The sequence below is a fragment of the Camelus dromedarius genome, chromosome 26, assembly GCF_036321535.1.
Source record: "Camelus dromedarius isolate mCamDro1 chromosome 26, mCamDro1.pat, whole genome shotgun sequence".
NCBI lineage: Eukaryota > Metazoa > Chordata > Mammalia > Artiodactyla > Camelidae > Camelus > Camelus dromedarius.
In genome coordinates this window covers 15195326-15217743 of record NC_087461.1, presented here as the reverse complement: position 1 = coordinate 15217743, position 22418 = coordinate 15195326, and the positions used below count along the sequence as shown (strand labels likewise).

General features: G+C 37.1%; 1 protein-coding gene across 2 annotated transcripts in view; it reads right to left on the bottom strand.

The window, feature by feature from the left end:
• CUBN (cubilin) overlaps window positions 1-22418 on the bottom strand; it is a 273783-nt gene that overhangs the window by 232690 nt on the left and 18675 nt on the right. For both annotated transcript variants that reach the window (XM_064479416.1, XM_010992039.3), the window contains exons 12-17: window positions 22150-22336; window positions 20897-21009; window positions 17952-18186; window positions 13080-13261; window positions 11102-11264; window positions 9822-10009 (exon numbers count right to left, since the gene is read on the bottom strand). In XM_064479416.1, the coding sequence (XP_064335486.1) occupies window positions 9822-10009; window positions 11102-11264; window positions 13080-13261; window positions 17952-18186; window positions 20897-21009; window positions 22150-22336 (1068 nt within the window). The remainder of the gene's footprint in view (window positions 1-9821; window positions 10010-11101; window positions 11265-13079; window positions 13262-17951; window positions 18187-20896; window positions 21010-22149; window positions 22337-22418) is intronic.

Below are 22418 nucleotides of genomic sequence, written 5' to 3'. Positions count from 1 at the left end.
TGGAGGTGGCAGAGTAGAAAGACCCAGAGCTCAGTCCCTTCCACATGTGCAACAAATGCACAACTATTTACAGGGTACCTATCCATGAGAATGACCTGAAGACTCGCAGAAAAGATTTTCCATAACTAAAGATATAAAGAAGGAACCCTAATGGACAGACAGTAGTGGCAGACATGCAGTATAGTCAAGACCCATATCCCCAGGTAGGTGACCCACAAATGGGAGGTTAATCACAACTGCAGAGGTTGTCCCAGTGAGTGAGGGATTGGAGCTCCACATTAAACTCCCCAGCCCTGGGCATCCTGCTCTGGGAACATAAGCCCCCAGAATGGCTGGCTTTGAAGGCCAGCAGGGTTTGTGCGCATGGGAGACAGCAGGCTATAGGAAACAGAGCATGCAACATCTCACACACTCTGAGTCACGGTGCAGGGCCATGAGTCAGACTTACGTGCTAATCTTGGAGAGACTCCGAGACAGCCAGAAGGCAACTGGGACTCCCTGTGGGGACACAGATGTTGGCAGCAGCCATTTTGGGGAACTCATTCTATCACAAGGACATTTGTGCTGCCAAGTACCATTTTGAGTCCTTCCTCCAGTCTGTCAGTGTCAGGGGCTTATTTGCCCACCAGTGGGCTGGCAATTGGCAGTGGTCCTCCAACCCTGCAGTGAGCCACCCTGGGACCTGGCCACACCCACCAGCAGGCCAGTACCAGTCCCAGGATGCCCCAGGCCATGTGGTTAGCCACACTGGGGCTTGGACCCACCCACCAGTGTGGGTTGGTAGCACCACACAAGGTAGCACCACACTGGAGGATGGGCCAGCCCCACCTACCAGTGTGTCCACAGTAGTTGGCTCTGTCACAATAGAAGGGCCCAGTCAGCCCACACAGGGGGCACCTCTAGAGCATACAGCTCTGGTGACCAGAGAGGATTATGCAGCCAGGCCCCAGAGAATACCTCCTACATAAGGTTGCTTCTCTAAGATTGGGAAATATAATCTCCCTATCTAGTATATAAAAATAAACATAGAGAACAAGGCAAAACAAGAAGACAGAGGAACATGTCCCAAACAAAGGAACAAGAAAAATTCTCAGAAATAGAACTAAATGTGGTGGACATAAGTAACCTATCCAATAAAGAATTCAAGGTAATAAACTTAAAGATGCTTAATGAAATTGGGAAAAGAGTAAACACAGTCACAAGGTTAACAAATAGAAAATAAAGAGAAGAAGCAAAGAGAGCTGAAGAATACAATAACTGAGATTTAAAAATATACTAGAAGGAATCAAAGGTACATTAGATGATACAGATGAATGGATCAGCAAACTGGAAGACAGAGTAGTGGAAATCACCCAAGCTGAACAGAAGAAAGAATTTTTAAGAATGAAGACAAAGAGATAAAAGAAAGTTAATGGAGAAACCATACATGACCCCTAAAGAACAAATACCTTTTATATGTCACCATTCTTATTATATTACTATTACTACTTTTTTATATATTACTTGCCTTTAAAAAGCCCTGTTTCTGTGCACAAAAACAAAAAACAAAAGCAATGTCAAAATAGTAAGTAATGACTATCACTCTCACATGCTACAAAGAGATCAAAAAGAAAAGGGCATGGATTTAGGGCTGAGATAGTGTTGGTGCTAGTAAAGAGAGCAGGTGAAATCAAACCATAAGGAGAAAATCAAGGTTGTAGGGAGGTAGCAAATGGTGACAAAGTGCAAAAAGCAAAATCAGAAATGACAACTTCATTAATATAGGAGAAAGAATTCTGGGGGAGGTGGATGAGGAAAAGAAGGCAATATGCTATGTGCACAAAATTTGTAGAGTGGCAGAAATCTATAAACATTTAAGAGGTAAGTAAAACTTCTAAGCAACTGTAAGAATCTCGTTGAAGATGGGTATCATGAACTCAAACAAAAGCTGAGCAGAAATATTTTTGCCACACCATTCAGAAACACTCAGGAACTTAATGGATAGAACTTTAGAGCAGCACATTTGTTTGGCATAATAAGCAGAATGGAGACTCAAAACAGACAGATCCTTGGGGGTTAGAGGTCACACTGAAACTGTTTAACCAAATCACATTTCAGGCAATACAGCAGGTGAAGCCTGACATAGAGAGAAAATAAAATACGGATTAGCAGTCTTAGAAGCAGGGACAGCAATTGTTAGTCCGTGGTAACTGGTCTTTCTCCCCTATCTTGATTCTCCAATCTGGATTCCCAACAAAAATCAACTTCACTACAACATAGTAACTATAGTTAGCACTGCTGTATGATGCCTAGGAAAGTTATTAAGAGAACAGTTACTAAGAGCTCTCATTACAGGAGAATGAATTCTTTTTCCGTTTTCTTTTTATTGTGCCTATATAAGATGATAGATGTCAACTAAACCTATTGTGGTAGTCATTTCACAATATAAGTAAATCAAACCATCAAGCTGTACACCTTAAACTTAACAGTAGTGCTTCAATTATTTCTCAATAAAACTTGAAAAAAAAATTTTAAAAGATAATGAGGATAGTGAGAGACTTCATCAAGTGTATATAACATCACATTATAGGGGTCCCAGAAGGAGAAGAGACAGAGAGAGAAAGAGGCAGTAAACTTACTTAAAGAAATCATATCTGAAAACTCCCCTAACCAGGGAAAGGAAACAGATGCATATTATCTGTACTATACTAGTTTTGGATGGAATTATATATATATGTATATATAAAATCCATTTTATCTAATGTATCATTTAAAGCCATTGTTTTCTTATTGGTCTTCTCTCTAGATGATCTGTCCATTGATATAAATGGATGGTAAAGTCCCCTACTATTATTGCTACTGTCACTTGCCCCCTTTGTTTGTTAGTATTTGCTTTATGTGTTTAGGTGCACCTATGTTAGATGCATATATATTTATAATTGTTACATCTTCTTGTTGCATTGATACCTCTATCATTATGTAGTGCCTTTCTTTGACTCTTGTTACAGTCTTTGTTTTAAAGTCTATTTTGTCTTATATATGTATTACCACCCAAGCTTTCTTTTTGTTTCCATTTACATGGGGTAACTTTTTCTATTCCCTCACTTTCAGTCTGTGTGGGCATTTATTTATTGATTGATTGATTGATTGATTGATTGATTGATTTATGTTAACATTTTTTATTGATTTATAATCATTTTACAATGTTGTGTCAAATTGGCAACCACAAGTTTGTATTCAATGTCTGTGAGTCTATTTCTGTTTTGTATTTATGCTTTGGTTTTTGTTTTGTTTTGTTTTGTTTTGTTTTGTTTTTAGATTCCACATATGAGTGATCTCATACGGTATTTTTCTTCTTCTTTCTGGCTTACTTCACTTAGAATGACATTTTCCAGGAGCATCCATGTTGCTGCAAATGGCATTATGTTGTCGGTTTTTATGGCTGAGTAGTATTCCATTGTATAAATATACCACTTCTTCTTTATCCAGTCATCTATTGATGAACATTTAGTCTGTTTCCATGTCTTGGCTATTGTAAATAATGCTGCTATGAACATTGGGGTGTAGGTGTCATTTTGAAGTAGGGTTCCTTCTGGATATATGCCCAGGAACAGGATTCCTGGGTCATATGGTAAGTCTATTCCTAGTCTTTTGAGGAATCTTCATACTGTTTTCCACAGTGGCTGCACCAACCTGCATTCCCACCAGCAGTGTAGGAGGGTTCCCCTTTCTCCACAACCTCTCCAGCATTTGTCATCTGTGGATTTTTGAATGATGGCCATTCTGACTGGTGTGAGGTGATACCTCATTATAGTTTTGATTTGCATTTCTCTGCTAATTAGTGATATTGAGCATTTTTTCATGTGCCTATTGATCATTTGTATTTCTTCTTGGAGAAGTTCTTGTTTAGGTCTTCTGCCCATTTTTGCATTGGGTTGTCTATTTTTTTCTTATTAAGTCATATGAGCTGCTTATATATTCTGGAGATCAAGCCTTTGTCAGTTTCATTTGCAAAAATTTTTCCCATTCTGTAGGTTGTCTTTTTGTTTTACTTATGGTTTCCTTTGCTGTGCAGAAGCCTGTAAGTTTCATTAGGTCCCACTTGTTTATTCTTGCTTTTATTTCTATTGCTTGAGTAGACTGTTCTAGGAGAACATTTTTGAGATGTATGTCAGATAATATTTTGCCTATATTTTCTTCTAGGAGGTTTATTGTATCTTGTCTTATGTTTAAGTCTTTGATCCATTTTGAGTTTATTTTTGCATATAGTGTAAGGGAGTGTTCTAGCTTCATTGTTTTACATGCTGCTGTCCAGTTTTCCCAACACCATTTGCTGAAGAGACTGTCTTTATTCCATTGTATAGTCTTGCCTCCTTTGTTGAAGATTAGTTGACCAAAAGTTTGTGGGTTCATTTCTGGCTCTTTATTCTGTTCCATTGGTCTATATGCCTGTTTTTGTACCAATACCATGCTGTCTTGATGACTGTAGCTCTACAGTATTGTCTGAAGTCTGGGAGAGTTATTCCTCCAGCCTCTTTCTTTCTCTTCAGTAATGCTTTGGCAATTCTAGGTCTTTGATGGTTCCATATGAATTTTATTATGATTTGTTCTATTTCTGTGAAATATGCCCTGGGTAATTTGATAGGGACTGCATTAAATCTGTGTGGGCCTTTAGATCCAGAGAGAGTCTCTTTTATACATATCTTGTTTTTCACCCATTCAGCCACTCTATATCTATTAATTGGAGCATTTAGTCCATTCACAATACTAACAAACACAAAGGGAGAAATTGATAGTAACAATAATAGTAGGGAAATTTAACACCCATTTACATCAATGGACAGATCATTTAGATAGAAGACCAATAAGAAAACAATGGCTTTAAATGACACATTGGATCAAATGGATTGTATATATATAAAACATTCCATCCAAAACCAGCATAATGCACTTTTTTTTTTTTTGAGTGCACATGGAGCATTCTCCAAGATAGATCACATGCTAGACCATAAGCCTCAATAAATTTAAGATTGAAATCCTATCAAGCATCTTTTCTGACCACAACAGTGTGAGACTAGAAATCAATTAAAAGAAACATACTGCAAAATAATACAAACACGTGGAGGCTAAAAAATATGCTACTAAACAACAAATGGGTCACTAAAGAAATCAAGAAGAAATAAAAAAAAATACCTGGAGACAAATGAAAATGGAAACACAGCAATCCAAAATCAATGACAAAGAGCAAAAGCAGTTCTAGAGGGAAGTTTATAGCAATACAAGCCTACCTCAGGAAATAAGACAAATCCCTAATAAACAATCTAAACTTACACCTAAGGGAACTTAAAAGAGAAAAATAAGCAAATCCCAAGTTAGCAGAAGAAAAGAAACCATAAAGATCAGAGCAAGTATAAATGAAATTAGTACTAAAAAAATAGATCTCCTCAAGAAAATAATTAGCAAACTGAATTCAAAAATACATTAAAGGGATCAAAACCATGATCAAGTGGGATTTATCCCAGCTATGCAAGGATGGCTCAATGTCTACAAAGTAATTGATGTGATATAGCACATTAACACACTTAAGAAAAACAACAGTAAAAAAGCTGAAAACATTTCCTCTAAGGTCAGGAATGAGACAAGGATCCTCACACTCACCAATTTTATACTACCTAGTACTGGAAGTCCTAGCCACAGCAATCAGACAAGAAAAAGGAATAAGAGGAATCCAAATTGGGATGGAAGTAGTAAAAACTGTCACTCTTTTCAGATGACATGATACCATATACAGAAAATCCTAAAGATGCCACCAAAAAACTCTAGAACTAATAATTGAATTCAGTGAAGCTGCAGGATACAAAATTAGTATATAGAAACTGGTTGCATTTCTATACACTAATGATAAACTATCAGAAAGAGAAATTAAGAAAACAGTCCCACTTACAATTACATCCAAAAAATAAGATACCTGGGAATAAATCTAACCAAAGAGGTAAAAGACTTATACTCCAAAAACTATAAGGCATTGATGAAAGAAATGGAAGACAACAAAAACAAATAGAAAGATACACTGTGCTCATGAATTGGAAGAATAAATATTGTTAAGATAACCACACTACCCAAGGCAATCTACAGATTCAGTACAACCCCTATAAAAATACCAATGGCATTTTTCACAGAACTAGAACAAATAATTCCAAATTTTGTATGAAAACAAATGACCATAAATAGACAAAACACTCTTGAGAAAGAACAAAGCTGGAAGTGCCATACTCCTTGATTTCAAATTATACTACAAAGCTACAGTAATCAAAACAGTATGGCACTGGCACAAAAACAGACATATAGTTTAATGGACCTGAATAGAGAACCCAGAAATAAATCCACACCTCTATGATCAATTAACCTATGACAAAGGAGGTAAGAATATACAATGAGGAAAGGACAGCCTCTTCAACAAGTAGTGCTGGGAAAACTGGACAGCTATGTGCAAAAGAATCAAACTAGCCTACTTTCTCACATCATACACAAAAATAAAATCAAAATGATTTGAAGACCTAAGTGTAAGAACTGAAATCATAAAATTTCTAGAAGAAAATGTAGGTAGTATGCTCCTTGACATCAGTCTTAGGAATTTTTTTTTTTTTTTTGGATCTGTCTTCTCAGGCAAAGGAAACAAAAGCAAAAATAAACAAATGGGACTGTATGAAACTAGAAAGCTTTTGCCCAGCAAAGGAAACTATCAACAAAATCAAAAACAGCCTACTTAATGGGAGAAGATAATTGCAAACAATATATCTGATAAGGGGTTAATATCCAAAATATACAAGGAACATGTATAACTCAACATCAAACAAACAAACAACTCAATTGAAAAATGGGCAGAGGACCTGAATAGACATTTTTTCCAAAGAAGCCATGCAGATGGCCAACAGACATGTGAAAAGATGTTGAATGTCACTAATCATCAGGGAAATGCATATCAAAGCCACAGTGAGATACCACCTCATACTTTTCAAAATATCTATCAACAAAATGACCACAAATAAAAAGTGTTGGCAAGGATGTAGAGAAAAGGGAACCTTTGTGTACTGTTGGTGGGATTGTAAATAGGTGCAGTCACTATAGAAAACAGTATGGAGGTTCCTCAAAAAATTAAAAATAGGAATACCATATGATCCATCCATCCACTTCTGGGTATTTATCCAAAGAAAATAAAAACACTACTTTGGAAAGACAGACACCAATGTTCATTGAGCATTATTTACAATGGCCAAGATATGTAAGCAACCTAAGTGTTCATTGATGGATGAATGGATAAAGAAAATGTGGCGCACACACACACACAAACACACACACACACACACACACACACACATTGGAATGTTACTCCATCATTAAAAAAAAAAAAGGAATACTGACATTTGTGACAACAGAGATAGAAGTAGAAGGTATTACGCTAAGTGAAATAAATCAGACAAAGAAAGACAAATACTACATGATCTCACTTAAATGTGGAATCTAAAGAACAAAACAAAACAACAAACAAGACATTAATATGGAGAACAAATGGGTGGTTGCCAGAATGGAGGGGGCTGGGGGTGATGTGGACAAAATAGGTGAAGAAAATTAAGAGGTACAAACCTCCAGTTATGTAATAAATAAGCCATGGGGATGTAACATACAGCATAAGGAATATGGTCAATAATACTATAATAACCTTAATAACTTTGTATGGAGACAGACGGTTGTTAGACTTCTTTTGGTAATCATTTCATAATGTACGTAAATGTCAAATCATTATGCAGCATACCTGAAACTAACCTAATATTGTATGTCAACTGTATTTTAATTTTTAAAATGCCCCCCAAAATTAAAAAAATAAAATAAAATAAAATGAGAACTTTGATGAATTCATTCCAACCCCATCCTGGCTAAAACATTCTGTCACCGTCTTACAAAGTTAAATCTTTCAGAGCTTGTTTTATGTTTTTCTTTTCTGACAACTTTTCAGAACAATTCAGAGTTCATATAACCCTTATTGAAATTCAATTAGAGTGTACTGCAAAGCCAAAGAGGATAAATGATTCCAGATGTTTGGGTCAATCCCTAGAGCCATTAGAACCATCACAAAGAATCTGATAAAAGGTTACTCAGATTTCCCATAAAATGAGAGCTATATTTTTGCCTATGTGAGAAAAGTGTTCTGCCTGGTTCCATGTTATAGTCCTGTTACCAAGTTGCTAGGTACAGAATTGGGAAATTCATGAGCTTCCTCCCTAGGGAAGGCGAGCCAACACTTGTAGTCATGGTTACCCTCCTGCATTTCTGGTCTTGTCAGAGAACAGTACATCAGAAACTACTGAATTCAATTCCTAGCTCCACCACTCTTGAGACGTGCAACTACGGATGCGTAACAACTGTTCTGGGCTTCAGTTTCCCAACAGCAAAGTAGGAGTAATAACGGTTGCTATGAAGGTTCGATGAATTAACTCAGGTAAAGCACATACCATCTCCAACAGGCAGTAGGAAGACAGTAATCATTATCTACTTCATTTATTATCATATTTTAAAGTCTTAGAATAGCACCTGGTTGATAGTAAGTACTGTCTAAGTGTGAGCTATTTTTACTATTCACAAAGTAAAAAAAAAAAACAAAAAACCAGATGCTGGAAATTTAATTTTTATTTATATAAAAATATCTCAAATTGCTTCTTAATGAAAAACTTTAATGTACTTTACGAGGGACTTGAGACAACTTAAACTGAACGAATATACACATTTACCTTACCATCAGAGTTTAAAATCTCTGAATTAAAAAAATATTGTGGTACCATGGTCAATGTACTTGTTATCAGTGAGCTAAGTCCAGATCTAATGCTAAAATTCTGTGCTTCCTCTCCCTACATGTGAAGGGGAGAAGAGGGCAAGAGGATACATAGGTTTTTCCTGGAAAAAATGAATTGGTTTAACTCACATGAGCAAACAAAATTGTCAGTGACTCCCTGAGTTTATAGAAAATGATTGCAGCCAACAAAAAGCGTCTTGTTTCTCTTGCCCAACACTTTAATTTGTGGCTTGACCAAGAGTTTAAGCAAATGAAATACCAGGCTAGGCAAACAAAAACTGCCTTTTTTGTTTCAGATGTTCTTATTACAACCATCCCACACATTGAAATTCAAGTTAAAGTTTTCTGGAGAGCAAGCAGAGCTGATGAAGGTTAAAAACCCTAAACTCAAATGAGAGTTACTTAACGCTATGACTTAACTCTCTACCACTGACTCGCTAAGCTCACCTAGGCGGATGCTTTCACATCTCTAGGTTGATCTCCCCTACATATAAAATTGTCCTGACCAAGCTCTGAAATCTGTATTCTAATAGCAAATCCTGTAAGTCTTGCTTATTTGCATTTGCTTGGCTATCAGGGCTCAGCTGAATAGCCTGAAATTAACTTAGCATGATATGAGTTTCTGTCTCAGCTTCCATTTTTGTCCTTTGATCTTCACTGCCAGTCTCCTGTTTCACCATCGACAGGTCTATTTTTGGCAAATTCTTTCACATTCTCCAAAACAGTTGTTCTCAGACTCTAGCCTGCATCAGAATCACCCTGGGGGTGGGGCGGGGTCTCTTACAATGCAGCTTTTGCTCAGCCTACCCTCTGGAGGCTCTGACTCAGTGGGTCTGGGATAGGGCACAGAATTCCATCACTGACATCCAGACCAGCCAGGTCGTCTGGATGCTGCTGACCCAACAACCATTTGAAGACCTCTGCTCTATAGAATATTAAAAAAAAAAAAATGTTGATAAACATCATCTGAGGGTCACTAAGTAGCAGAAGTTACCTCGATGTAATTCAGAGAACAGCCACTCTGGCTTTCCAGCTCCATGTGGGTGAAGTTGACCTGTATTTTTTCTCCCAGGGGCTGCTTAATCGTGTAGATGCACTGTCTGTTGTGCATGAAAGGTCCAGACAAGTCAGCAGAGAGGAGACCCTCTGGGTCTGTGTAGTTCCCTCCACAATGCAGATCCGCTGCAGAGAGCACAGACGAGAAGGCACAGGTCACAGGGATGGCCATTCCTCCCATTCCCTGGCATGAGATATAATTGGCTAAAATTACACACACACATCATCATCATTTATCCACTCTGTTCACCGTTTACAGGTTTATGCCTTTAACAAGTGCTTCAGCCTGAAGGTCTTATTGTGCTTGTGGGACAGCCACACAGTGCCTCAGCAAATAGCTGTAGAAATGTGTGTTCTCACCTCCAATCTAACACCCTCATCTACAAGTTACTTTTTAAATGCATTTATGCCCACCTTCATTCCAAAGAGAACTGAGGCAGTTCATGAAATATATGTAACAGATATGTAGCTAGAAAATGAAATATGAAAATAAAAATATGAAATATGTAGCTAGAAAAATGAATCAGATTAAAGGGATAACAAGTAGAGAAGGGCAAGATGCAGTCACGGGAAAATTACATGCACAGAAAACAGATATGGATACACATATGACAGAAAGTCGCTGCGGCTCCAGCCCGAAGCCAAAGTAAATGGAGAAAGAGGACTGGTGAAAAGACTGCTTACTGCTCTTTTTCCTGATACTGGGACTTAAAAGATGTTTTTCCTGTGAATTCTCATCGGGGCAGGTGATGTATATTAAGAACAAAATCCTCAACAGCTCTAAAATAAAAATCATAGAGCATTTCATTGTTTTTTTGTTGGTTTGTTGGTTTGTTTTAAGGTATAAATGCAACTGAAAGCCATCGCAGCTATAAAATCTGACATGTCTCAAGGTAGACTGCATTTCCCTCCTGAACAACATCTCTCACAACAAAACACTGAATAACAGCCAGGGAACTGATGTGTGAATTATTTAATTTTAGGGGCCACAAACATATCTGTTATAATGTGGACCCCATAATTTTGGGACCATGGGATACTACAGCATTAATAGAACACTGGGAAAGTAAAGAAAAAACTTGGAGCAATATGAGAAATATTTATAAAGACATGTTATTAGTGTCAGTCAGTCACCTGCAGCCTTAAAATATAAAGCAGCTCTCAGGGTAACACTCTCCTGTACCTTCATATTAAGCTCCCAGTTATCAAGTTACTTACAAGGTGATGTTAAGTAGGTGATATGAAACCCTTGGTCATTAATCTGGCTGTCAGAATGGAAATGAACTCTGGCAAAGGGACCTGTAGTCTGGAGTGGTGGGGCAGAGAGAGTGGTGCAGAGCTTCCCAAGCAGGGGGTCCTGATGCAAAGGGCCATCTCGAATCTAAAACAAGAGAAAAAAAATCATTAAGCACAAAGTGGTTAGATTTTTAACAAACCCAGTCATTCTGTACACTAACTTCAGAAAACCCATCTTTAAAAGTGATGGCTCTGGGAGGGTCTCCTGTCACCTATGCATCTAACACGTGGTTGGGGTTCTGGGAAGGGTAATCTCCCATCATCCTGGATGCCTTATGTTCTGTCTGAATTTTAATTCTGAGGCTAGATGTAAACTTGGAATTTTTCTTACAAATATTTCTCCACATTTTCTTTCCTAGGTTCTTCCTGCCCCAGATATTTGTTTTGAAATGATAAATTCCTAGTGATCTAGGAAAAGAAATGAATATACACAAAAAACCAGAAGAAGGAACACCAACAATGCTCATCGAAGCACAGCTTGGTCTAAGCGCTCAGGGGGATCAGAGGTGGAAAAGGAAATGAAGTTAGATTAGATGCAACATAAAGACAGTTTTGTGAATTTCAAAAGTACAACTTTCATAGTAAGTAAGTACCACAATAAGGATCATGTGATCTTAGAAATCCTTTTTAATTGTTGGGTTTTAATCTCTTACAGAATAGTGTCAACCACTCTATTTCTGTTGTAACTGCAAATTCTGTCCTACAGAGAACACCCAAGCATCAATGATCTAAATAACACTTTAATATGGCCAATTTTGTTCACTCAAATTACTTTTTTATTGGCAGCAAAGTTATAAGGCAGTATTAGTTTATTCCTGTAATTTAGCTAGATCCTTGAAATATTGTTGAGAAATGAGAGGCATTTCAATGTTATCAGAATGGTTGGTTCTACTACATGTGTATCCAGGAATTAATATGTATGAATGAAAAATAAATGCCTCTAACTTTAATTTGGTGGGATTTTTTGAAATTAATTTCAAGAAAATTCACTTTAATGTCAACATTTAAAGGAGTATCTTTCTGATATTTTCCAGGGAGAGGTCCATCTTCCAGTCATTCCCAAAGGTTCCAAATCCGTTTCACCTGCTAAATTACTAATGACTTTAACTTGTGGAGATTCCTATTTGACAGTCGTACCCTTTCCATCCTTTATGAATAATTCCCTAAGGCTCCATTCTTCTCTAATGGACTTGGAAAAGCTTATTATCTTTTTTCACTACTACAAGGGGTACTAAGATTTATGGTGATAAACAAGACAGGAACAACATAAGAACTCAATCTTCTCAACGATCGTTTCATTCTACAAATGGAGAGCAACGTTTTTAATAGACCTACACGCTAATGGCATTTGAATATAACAGCTTTTTTCCCTCTTCCATAGTTTAATTTTTTATTAATGATAAACAGGAGGGGCAGAGGGGGACTCCTCGCCTCTCAATGACAATTAGCGATATATTCCAGCGAGGCACACACTTCAGCAATCCATTTCAACACAGCTGCTGTTAAGTTATTTTTCTTCGTGGAACACTGTAGTCAACTTGTGAAACACCTTGTCCATTTACAACAGACAACTGAAGATTTGAATCTGCATTGGAGAAGAAAGCCATTCCTGGGTGTTGATTTCATATATTCTGCTATTCCCATGTTAGGGGACAGGGCTTCTGGGAAATGACAGGGGAAAACAAGGCAGTCTGTTTCACAGATTCAAGCAGAACCCAGAAGCAGCAACAAGCTGGTACAATTAAGAAAAGGGAGTTAGCAGGACTAAGGCATCAGCTGCCTATTGAGGAATACATCCAACCATTGCTAATAAACTGTGGTCATCCAAGGCGATCGCCAATCATGGTTCCCTGAGTTCTAATCCTATCATAGTAAGTTCTATCTAAATCCAATCCTTTACCTCAAGATAATCTTTGCTGCAATCATCATGGTGCTCCAGGCTTAAGGTCCCAAAGGTAAATGTTATCAGGAGATCAGGACTGGTTATCACTCTCCACACACAATCTCTCCCTGGGGGATACTTTCCAGGATATCCCGGAGACTTAATAGAGCCATAAGTACCAGTCAGTGTACCTCCACACTCTGAAATAAAAAGGAAAAGGTAACTTTACATTTGTATACAAAGTTATAATTTCTGTAGAATTATCATAGCCTTTACTGTAAGAAGAAAAGCTTTGTTTAAGTAACTATGTGCAGCATTGGACACCCTCATAAATTAAGCAAGACTTTCCATTTTTGGTTTTGATAAAGTTATAAATCCGGGAGTACCGACTGATAAATAAATGAATCACCCATGCATTGAGCTCTGTGCTTATTAGCCATCTTTTGGTGGCATGATTTAACATTCAGTGCTGGACTGTTTGAGGGACCAATAATGGGATGACAGATCTATTTTTTCACTTTGAAGGAGATTCATTTCTGTACATCATCTCTTTTTTTTATTGAAGTACAGTTGTTTTACAATGCTGTATTAATTTCAGGTGAGCAGCACAGTGATTTGGTTACATACTTTCAGACCCTTTCCCAGACTCTTTTCCATTATAGGTCATTACAAGATATTGAATATAGTTCCCTGTGCTATGCAGTAAATCCTGGATGTTTATCTATTTTATATATAGTAGTGTGTATCTGTTAATTCCAAACTCCTAATTTATCCCTCCCCTCTCCCTTTGTACATTAACTCTTATAAACACATTAACTCTTACAAATCCTTTCAAAAAACCAGGTCATTTTATACATTAGAATAGTTAAGTGTTACATAATTTTCACTTGAGAAGGTTTTTTTAACACTGTGATATACTTAAACCATTCATTTTATAAAGAAACAAATTTGAATGTCAACAGGTGGTTAAGCCATTTTCCCAGGAGTGGAGTGAGGGGAGGATGGGCTGGGCTTTCTGACTTTCACTCCACTGCCACCACCACTGCATCCCACTGGCCCCTAAAGTTGCCTGTCAGCAACTAGAAGAGTCTTTTCTTTATTAATACCCACATTTACCTAGCAAAGAATCTGTGGTGGCTTATAAGAAATGCTACTTAAAATAGAATAAACAGAAAACAAATCTAGACTACAGTAAATATAAATTAGAAAAAAAAATAAGAGAAGGTGATATTTCAGATATGCAAGCTTTGAAATTTACATAGCCATGCAGGTTATTCAGACAAAACATTTTGCTACCAAGGCAAAAAGTGAAGCTAATTTAGTTACATGATTCTCACTGTTCCTGATGAGAAAACACCTTAGTTACTCAGAGGAAGAGACGTTTTTTGAAACTTAGTACTTGAAAAATTTATCACATGGGTAAAAAAATTAAAGCACCATAAGTTAATGGGAAACTGGGGAAACTGCCATAGATAATACAAAAAGTCACTATCTCTAAAATATGAAGAGCTTCTAAAAAGAACAGAGATGTAAACAAAGAGTTCACTGAAAAAAATTTCAAAACTCCTTTATACATGGAAAAGATGTTCAACCTCACTCATAATATAGGAGATACAAATGAAAAATTCAAGGAGATACCATTTCTTGTCTCTCAGAATGATAAAAACCCACAATTTTGAAAATAAATGATCAGTGAGGCTCTGGAGAAATAGGTACTCACATACATTGTTGCAGAGCATGCAGAACAGTACAACTACAGAAGAGACGATGGTGACTGTATTTAGCAAACACTTAGGCATTTATTTTTGGACCAAGCAGTCCCAGTTTCAGAAATCTATCCCAAAGATGCACTGGCAAAAATTTGATAAGACAATTCACAAGGCACTTGTTGCAATATCACTTGGAATTCCAGAAGACTGGAAACAAGTCAAATACCCATCTGTAGAGCCTGAGTTGAACAGATGGTAGATGACAGGTCTACACAGTGGCACACTACGCTCCAGTTACTGAGTGATCTTCAGGATTTCGGAAGGAGCAGAATCAAGCATTCATCCTACCTTCCCTGCATGACCTTTATGTGAGAGTGACCAAATAGTTGACAGGAAAGTTCCACTCCATTGAAGAACTCCAGAAAATAAATAAAGAAGAAATGATAAACTGTCATCATTTTATAAGCCCTGATAAACAACTAATCTAAACAATGAGCCCGAGTGTTGCTAAGACCATAGAGGAAGAGCAAAAAAGAGGCTTTTCAATAGGAAGAGCAACCCAAGGAGATCAAACACTCTATAATCAATGTGACAGTCATAACAGAGAGACAAGCAGACATGAAGTACCTTCTGACAGTGAAGGAAAAAAAAAAGCCTGAATTTGATTAAACCTCCTGATCTAACTACCCCATTTACAACATGATAAATGGCACATGGGATAGAAACAACAAAATCCACAATGTGAGATAATCTACAAGACAAACAACCCAGTTTCTTTAACAAATAAATTTGAACGATGATTAATATTTTAATGCTAATATTTAACATTAATAATTCTTGTTTGCTTGCTTTAGTTTTTATTGTTTTCAGTCACTGAGCAGCAAATAGCAAAGGACTGTGATCCTTGAAAGAAGGGAAGCACATGTGTTAAGTCCCCCATTTACCCCAGATGTCTCCCTAGGCGCATTTCCCGCAGTGCAGTGCAGGGCAGTGGGGCCCACACAGTGGCAAGATTCTTGCTGGGTGAAAGAAACAACTCAGAATTGGGGGCTACTGAAGTGGCTGGGATCTTGGAGCAGGGTATTGCAGAGAAGGCAGCTGCATGAAAATAGCACCAAAAACTTTACAGGAGTTTCCTTGGGTCCTTAGCTGAATCTTAGGCTGCATATGCACAGGGGAAGACTGAAGACTAATAGAAAATATAAGAACTATGAGACAAAGCCAAAACCTCTGTGTGTGATCTGAGTCCCAGAAGGAGAGAGGGAAAGTGACAGAAGCAGAGGAGAAAACCATGTGATCATCTCAACAGATTTAGAAAAATATTTAATATGTTTCAATATCCATCCATAATAAAAATTCTCAGCAAGCTAGTAATAAAAGGTGTGATGGTGTAAAAATGTTCATAAATTCTTTGACACTTCTCCCATTGAAAGGTGGGGGTCTATGTCGCTTCCTCTTGAATCTGAGTGGGCTTGTGACTGCTTCAACCAAATAAAAGTAGAGCAGCAATAACACGCTATGACCTTCCAAGGACAGACCAATAAAAGCCAGGCAGTACCCACCTGGTTGTGTTGTAATACTTGCTCTGAGAGAAGTCAATTACCATGAAAGAAGTTCCACTGCTCTAAGAGCACCATCCGAGAGGGGCTACACATAGGCAATCATGTCAACAGCCTGATTGAATTCTCATCCAAAGGTCAGCATCAATTGTTAGCCGTATGAGTGAGTCATCTTGGATTTCCAGCCTAGTTGAGTTTTTAAATGACTACAGTCCCAGCCAATATCTGATTTTAACTGCTTAAGAGGTCAAGTGATAATTGTTATGCTGGGCCCTTTCCAAATTCCTGTCCCACAAAAACGGAAACATAATAAAGTAACAAATGTTCTACAACACTAAATTCATAGGTAATTTGTTATGCAGCAATAGAAATTCAAAGTGAACTTCCTTAATCTGATAAAAGTTATCTACAAAAACTTACAGTTAAACTTTATATTAAAAGGTGAGACATTGAATATTTCCCTATGAAGCTGGAAACAAGACAATGATACCCACTCCATTACTTTAATTCAACATTGTATTAAATAAGTCAAGGAAGAGAAATAATAGTTACAAAGATTGGAAAGGAAGTAGAAAAACATAACATATTGACAGATAACATAACTGTGTGTATAGAGAAATCCAAAGAATCTATCAAAAAAATGACTAGAATTTATGAATGAACTTAGCAATATGGCTGGATTCAAAACCAAATATTTAAAAATATTTATACATAGAATATATCTATATACTAACAACAAATGAAAAACACAATTTTAGAAAAATAATATCATTTAACATAGCATAAAATATCAAATATCTAGGGGGAGAAAAACTAATAAAAAGTGTGGAATACTTAAGCTCTGAAATCTGTAAACCATCACTAAATTAGTAAATATACAGATAGTCCATGTTCATGGATTGGCAGGGTCAATATTTTTAAGAATTCATTTCATCCCAAATTGATTACATACTCAACGCAATGCCAACAAAATCCCAGTAGATTGTTGGGGAAAATTAACAAGTTCATTCCAAAATTTATGTGAAAATGTAAAAAGATCTAGCATATTTCAAAAGAACAAAAAGGTTTGACACCACGAGATTTCAAGCTCCAGTAGGTAAGTCAGTGTGACACAAGGATAGATAAATAAACCAACAGAAAAGATGGGAAATTCCAGAAATAAATCCACAGATTTATTGATGAATAAACTGGAGTTTTGGTATGCTGTTCTACTTTTTTATATGTTTAAAAAGTTCATAGTAAAAAAGTTTGAAAAAAAAAAAGCACCAAAACCAAAATACCACAAAAAGAACAAGTCATCAAATGACATGAAGATAAAAAACCCCAAATGAAGGAGCAGGCAATGTCCTCACAGCATCCCTGCAATATTTCACTAGCAGAAATTTCATAAGAGATGCTTTAAGACTCATTTTTTTAAACTTTTCCATTTCATCTAGGTTATATTATCTCTGAACACAAAATGAAAGTCTAATTCATCTTAGATTTATTTAATTTAAAAATAATTATCAAAATAATCTATCACTCCATCCCAAAACAGCTCATGTATCCAGAAGTCTAATACAGATCAAGAAAATGTAATAACCTCAAGAGGCTGCTTTATTTCTCTCCATGGAGACACTTACCTGGTGACTGTGTTTCCCATCTTATTGTAAAGCCCCTCTCGTTTCTTAAATGTTCAGAATAGAAATGGAAATAGAGGGCATTGTCACTACTGAGGAGTTCGTCAGGGGGGCTGGAGCCACAGAACCGTCCAAGTTGAAATGCTGCGGAGGAATCGCCATCGTGAATCTGAAGAAACTCATGTGGACAATTGTTTGCTGATTCTAACTGGAAAAACGTGAAAGTCATACGCAGCACCTAAAAACAGAAAGGTCATAGGACATTCGTTTTTATTTCTACGTTAATTCTAAAGTATTTCTCCTACTAACTAGGAAGCATTTATTACTGAATTGCTTTCAAGAAGCAATACATCATTTCTTAATTATCCACAAGCACATATGATAATTCTACATATTAAATGACTTGTGTTAAAAAATTGCTTATATCAAACATCTTAATATTGATGAAATAGATTTTTAACAGCTTTACTTAGGTGTCATTGGTACGTAAAGAACTGCACATATTTAATGTTTGGAGTTTGGCCAGACATAAACACATGTGATACCATTACTGCAGTCAATGAACAGACATGTCCAACACCTTCTAGGGGCTCCTTGTCTCCCTCTCTCCTGTCCCTCTCCCTCTCTCATTCTCTCTTCTCTTTCTCTTTTTTGTGGTAAGAACACAACATGAAATCTACCCTCTTAAAGTTTGAAGCGCAAAATGCTACATTGTTACCTATAGGCCTTCTCTGCTGTACAGATCTCTAGAAACTATTCACCTAACGTAGCTGAAATTTTGTACTCATTGAGTTGTTACTCAGTGGGTTAATGAAATAGATTTATCTAGATTTCATGAAACTGGCAAGTTCATTAAACAAAGACACTCCAAATGTATAGCAAACAACACTTCCAAATCAGTAAAATACAGTGGACATTTGAAAAACTGACCTTGAATTTAATGACGAATAACCTGTAGCGTGTAGCATACACACAGTTCGTCACCGAACCCCTGAGATGCTGATTCCTTGTGGGGGGGTCTCTGAACCTCTCAGTTAATGCTCAGCCTGGATAGACAACCTCAAGTGTAGACAGTAGGCATGGTGTAGGCATGTGTAAAGGACGCTAGTCTTTGGTGGAGATGAGTAATACCGAGAGCAGACATTAGGGGAAAGGTAATATGAAGATTTCTGACTATGCAAGTAGGTGATAATAATCATAAATATGTGTCCCCAGATTAAAATGTTAGAAAGTGCATAGTTAAATATATAATTAATTCAATATAAATAATAAAATAATTAAATATATAATTAGTTTTTATTATAATAATAATTATTAAGGGATGTGTTGATATCAATATCAATATATTAATTATATAATATATAATTAAATATAAATGATAAAATAATTAAACATATAATTATCAATTATAATAATTTATAGTTATTATAGACATAATTATATCATTAACTATATGCATAATTATATAGTTGCTTGTATACATAATTATATAATTAATTATAACATAATTAATGAAACATAAAAAATTCAGTACTAACAACTTCATTTAAAATAGCCAAGCTACCAAAAGGGGGCTGTTGAATTTAATTTCCATGATGATCTAAAACCACAATATTCATCTCATGAAAGAGGGTATCAGGAGATTTTGAAGCTCTTTGCTCGGGCGTTCTTAAGATCTGTTACCCAACATTACATCATTTTCGCCTTGAAGCAATTTCAATAAAAATCAAATAACTGTTCATGAATTCAACTATTTCAGTATAATTTCCACTGTATTTTGTAAACTGTGAGGGGGATAAGAAGATATAAAATCACAATTATCAAGAAAAACTGCATGAAGATTTTTACAAATTGATAATAAGAGCCTTAAAATTTTTTCACAAAATGACTTTTCTTTTTTTTTTTTAAAGAAAAGTGTTTTCAATGTCAGGAAATAGAATTCATGAAAACTAAATGGACGGAAGGAAATTCACATTACATAGCCACCAGAAGATTGACTTTATTCTATTGTGGGGTCACCAGGCCTCAAAGAATCCTCACTCCTCAAGGGAAAAAATATTTCTGACCTTGTACAATGACCTTTGCAACATTAGCTTGCTGGGAAAAGTTAATAGGATTTCAAGGGAAAGCCTTAGCTATTTAGATACACAACTTTAATGAGAAAGAAATATTTGGAAGAGTCTGAGTAATTCATGGTGGGGATGAAAGCACTGAAAACCTCGGGCCCAAATCTTAATTTGCAGAGTGTTTGTGTAGCAGCTCATTCATTCACTGGGGGCGAAGGGCCTGGGTTCATGTCCCTGCATGTCACTGACAAACCACGTGCCCCTGGACCAATTTCTCAGCTGCTCTTCCTCGTATGTAAAATGGGGATAATAATTCTTATTTTTCAGGGTGATAAGAGTTAAAATACAATGATGTCATATACGTGAAGAAACGATCATCGCACACGGGCCCAAGCAATGGCACAGAGAAGACGTCATTAAGAAAACCATCTTAATAGCAGCCCCATTTTTGCATAAGAATCCACATAACCCTGAGTGATCGCGGCTGTCTCAGTGACAACATTACAGGCTTGCAGTCAGCCCATCCATGTAGAGAAGCGTCCGTACTGGGCCAAGCATGGACTCTGAAAGACCAATGTGACTTTGAAATCCAACTAGTCCAATTACCAGCTAAAGAGTTGTTTTTTTTTAATCACTTAGCTTCTCATAGTTTCCATTATTTCTTCTATAAAATGAGGATACTAGTACTTAACTCAAAGAGTTAGTGTTTAAGGTTTAGAGCAAGGGACGTAAAATACTTAACCCAAAGCGTGACACCTGGAAAGTCATCAGTAATGATAGCTGGACTATCACTGCATGTATTTTGTGTGACACACACATGACATACTACACATTCATGTATCTAGATGAAATGTACATTTGGACAGGAGATACTGTATTTACCTTTCCCTCTTCAGTTCGGATGACCCAGAAGCAGCTGACGTCATGAACGTAACCAACATCAGGGCTCATGTAGCTGAAGCTTCCTTCCATCCCTGAGAGGGACCCTCCACAAACTGCAAAGAAAAGGAGACGAACTCTGCTTTTCAGACTCTGAAAAGAAAGAGGCTAAGGCCACTCTCACCCTGCTGCTGAAACATTCAGAGAAGTCTGAGTAATGAACATTGGAGACAAAAGCCCTGCCGTTCTTTCTTCTCATCTGACTTCTTTTTCCTTCAGCATCCACCCAAATCCCACCTCGTGTTCCAAGTCTAGTTGATATCCCATCCCCCCCCCCCGAATTTCCTCGGCCTCTCGGTGTTTCCTCTACCTCTGCCCACACAATTTAGTTCTTTTCTTTAGTTCTTGTCTCTTCTCAGCCGTTTTGTATTAGTCTTGTCTCCTCAACAGGAAGATAAGCAGATAATACATGGAGACAATACTTCCTGGTTCCTTATCTCTCCACAGGGTCTACTGTTGTCCTAAACACATAGTAACATCTCCAGAAATGTGCATATCTGATAAGGCGTGACGTCGTCACAAGAGGTTTTTAGGAAGGAGGTTGAATATGAAGTACTCTTGAGGGGCAGATACATTTGGATGGGAAGCAAAGAAGGAATTTGGATAAGTTTGGCAAGAGATATTTCCAGAATAAAGGAACACAGAATAAAGCAGAAATATTCGTTGGGGCACATGGGGTCAGGTGATAAGGAAAGCTGTTTGGCTTGAAAGGAAGTATTTTTAGGGAACCAGTGAAAAATCAGGTTAGATGGACAGGGTGAAGCTGGTTATAAAGGATGACTGAAAACAGCCCCAATCTTTATTCAAGAGGCAACAGGGAGCCACTGTACATTCTAGAGCCGGAGAGTGACTTGATTATGTGTAATATTCCAGGGAAATGAAATGGCTGCTGTAGGGAAAACTCTCCCTTAGAAAAAACTAAACCACTTCTGCATATTTTGTTTTCAAAATGGACATAATGAAAATGGCAAAGGTGAATTTAATTTTTCCTTTGAGGAAAAGGTTCTTATGGCTTAAATTGAAATAAATATTTACCTTGTGAATTTCATACCATTTCTGCAAAGAAAGGCTTAGTTCTAAACCTTGGAGCAACTGGACAAGAAAGCAGGTTCAGCAGAGGAATTGGCAGCAGGACTCACTCAGGGATGATACTTCTAAGCTGTGAGCATCTCTGGTACAGGAGATGCTGAGCGTACCTTGCTGGGGAACCTGACAGAGAGATCCGGTCCAGAAAGGTGTGCATTCACAGCTGAAAGCATTAATGCTGTCGACACAGGTTCCCCCATTCAAACAAGGGTTGCTCAGACACTCGTCAGTGTTTTCTGTGCAGTTGACACCAGTCCAACCTGATTCGCACTTACAAAGATAACCGGAGACTGTTTCCTAAGGAAAGAAGAAACGTAATGTCACACAACAAAGGGACAGATGATCAACTTGAATCAACCCAAGTAATAAAGAAAAGCAG